The 2,694-nt window shown below is 35.8% G+C and overlaps 1 protein-coding gene across 1 annotated transcript; it reads left to right on the top strand.

Annotated features, from left to right (window-relative positions):
* The first annotated feature begins 507 nt into the window (after nucleotides 1–507).
* On the top strand, nucleotides 508–1,834 carry LOC107911105 (uncharacterized acetyltransferase At3g50280). The gene has a single exon (XM_016838995.2). The coding sequence runs from the start codon at nucleotides 508–510 to the stop codon at nucleotides 1,807–1,809; it is 1,302 nt and encodes a 433-aa protein (XP_016694484.2). The 3' UTR covers nucleotides 1,810–1,834.
* The last annotated feature ends 860 nt before the right edge of the window (nucleotides 1,835–2,694 follow it).

The following is a 2,694-nucleotide window of genomic DNA, read 5'->3' as shown; positions in this document are numbered from 1 at the left end:
ATTTATTTCAAAATGTGATATAAGTGAATTTAAAAGAAGAGTTTTAACCGTGTTAACAATTTGATTTGAATTTTATAATCTGAAAAATGGAGATGCTAAATTTCTAGAAATAAAAGTAGAGGGACTAAAATTTCAAATGTATAAAGATAATAAGGACTGGTAGCATATTTTAACCATAAAAACAATAGTATAATTTCTACTTTCTAATACTATTTATTTATTTCTTGTAGTAAATACTTATAAATGGGATATAATACCGTGTAACTCCTTACATTAGCATACAAGGAATTAAAGTTCATTTAGGCTTAATTACGTTCCTGAAACCTTCACAGAACATGAAACTGAAAAGAGAAAAATTACAAAAAACAGATTCCAGAAAGCCATAAATGTTAATCAAGATCAACTATAAGAAGCAACCCAAATTTCAATTTCACTTTCATATAAGATTTCTCTAAGAAAAATAGGTAAGTTTTAATATAAAAAGTTGTCAAGTTTGCAGGGAACATAATGGCAAGCATCCGCTTCATTTCCTCGAGAATCATCCAGGCAGGGAGCCGAAGCAAAGAAACCGACAGGATAGATCTAACTCCATGGGATCTGAAACACCTTTTAGTCGGCTACTTGCAGGCAGGATTGCTCTTCCATAAGCCCAAACTGCCGGAGGCCTTGATCCATCACTTGCAAACCTCCCTTTCACGTACGCTAGACTTCTTTCCTCCGCTCGCGGGTCGCCTTGCCACCATTGAACATGAAGATAAAACTACTTCTTTTTTCATTGACTGCAACAATGCCGGAGCCTTATTTGTCCATGCCACAGCTGAGAATGTAAACATTTCTGATCTCGTGGAACCTGTCTATGTTCCCGAAACCGTCGACGCGTTTTTCCAATTAGATGGCGTTAAGAATATTGAGGGCACTTCAAAACCATTGCTTGCAGTGCAAGTAACTGAGCTTGTTGATGGTATTTTCATTACTTGCAGTGCCAATCATTCTGTTGTTGATGGTGCCTCGTTTTGGCATTTCTTTAATTCTTGGTCTGAAATTTCTCGTGGTTTTGATTATTTATCTAGACCTCCCATATTTAAGAGACCACTTATTGATGATATACATTACCCTATTCGGATTCCTTTACAAAAGGAGCACATTCAAGAACGGTTCTTTCAACCTGGTAATTTGAAAGTAAGAGTTTTTAATTTCAGAAAAGAGAGCATTGTGAGGATCAAAAGAAAAGCTAATGCTGAGATGAACACCGACAAGATTTCCTCTCTTCAAGCACTCTTGTCTCTGTTTTGGCAATCCATCATGCGGAATAGGCGGATGGACCCGAATCAAGAGACCACGATTTTTTTAGTGATTGGTGTTAGACAAAAACTGCAGCAGCTGCCAGAAGAATACTTTGGAAATGCAATTCATAGTGCAGAGGTGAGTTTGAAAGCAGGGGAGCTGGTGGAGAAGGGGCTAGGAAACGCTGCATGGGAAATAAACCAGGTTGTTGCAAATCACAGAGAGGAAAACTTCATAAATTTTGTCAAGTGGTGGGTGAATAGTCCTTTGCTATTCCAAACAGGGCCGATGATGAATAATGCTTTGTTAACAGGAAATTCACCCAGGTTCGATATATATGGCAATGATTTTGGATGGGGAAGACCGATTGCAATGAGTCATGGGGCAGAGTCCAAGTGTGATGGGCTTGTGACGGTGTCTCCGGGAGTTGAAGAAGGAGATATTGAGATTAAAGTTTGCCTATCGCCTAAGACAATTCAGGCCATGGAAAACGACGAAGACTTCATTGCTGCATTAAACATATGATATATGTGTCCATTACTGTTATGAAAATTTCCCCTAATAAGAATCAATTTGCTTGAAACGTTTACCTCATTCGCCATTTTTGGCACAAAACAAATTAAAAGCATTCTTTAGTTTATAAAGATAAAAAGTTATTTCACCCGAAAGAACTGGAGTTGAACTTCTTCCCAAGACATTTGGATTAAATTTGAATCTTCAAGCTTTAAAGTTGAGATAATGTAACAATAATCTAATAAAAAAAATTTTAAAGATGCAAAGAAATTATAAAGAAACTAGCACTATATACCAAAAAAAAATGTTAAATTTTTATTTAGTAAGATGTGATCATTATAGGGATGGTAAAATCCAAACCGTTTGATAGATTCGAACTAATCTGCACCGAATGGAATGGATTTTTTTTCGAGAAGTGGATGTTGGCAGGGTGAATTTTTTCTTTTGCATAGTGGGTATGAAACGGTCATAGTAGTTGCTCATCCCATCCCGACCCACTCCACTATATAAAATTGTCATTGTATCCTTGTATATTTAAACTATTAAAAGAGTGTAACAACATAATATAGAAAAAAAGCATATATTTTATGGTTAAATATGTTTTTGAAAAATGTTTAAATATTTGCTTGACTTTAAAAAGATTGAAAATATTAAAAATAAGTAGCAAAATTTAAATAGAAGCAGAGCATGACGGGATGGGGTAGGGCGGGGATGGATGCATCTAACATCTATAGAGGTAGTAGTAACTTTCAAGATTATACATCCATAGTGGAGTGGGGTGAGTGGAGTAAAATGTGTCAATTGTAGAGTGGTAGTGAATTTAGCGATATTCACCCCTGCCCCACTTTATTGTCATCCCTAGATCATTATAACAAATATCAATTACAAAATGTAACA

This window comes from Gossypium hirsutum, chromosome D11 (assembly GCF_007990345.1).
Source record: "Gossypium hirsutum isolate 1008001.06 chromosome D11, Gossypium_hirsutum_v2.1, whole genome shotgun sequence".
Classification (NCBI taxonomy): domain Eukaryota; kingdom Viridiplantae; phylum Streptophyta; class Magnoliopsida; order Malvales; family Malvaceae; genus Gossypium; species Gossypium hirsutum.
The sequence above is the reverse complement of the archived record's forward strand: the minus strand, read 5'-3'. Positions and strand labels throughout refer to the sequence as shown.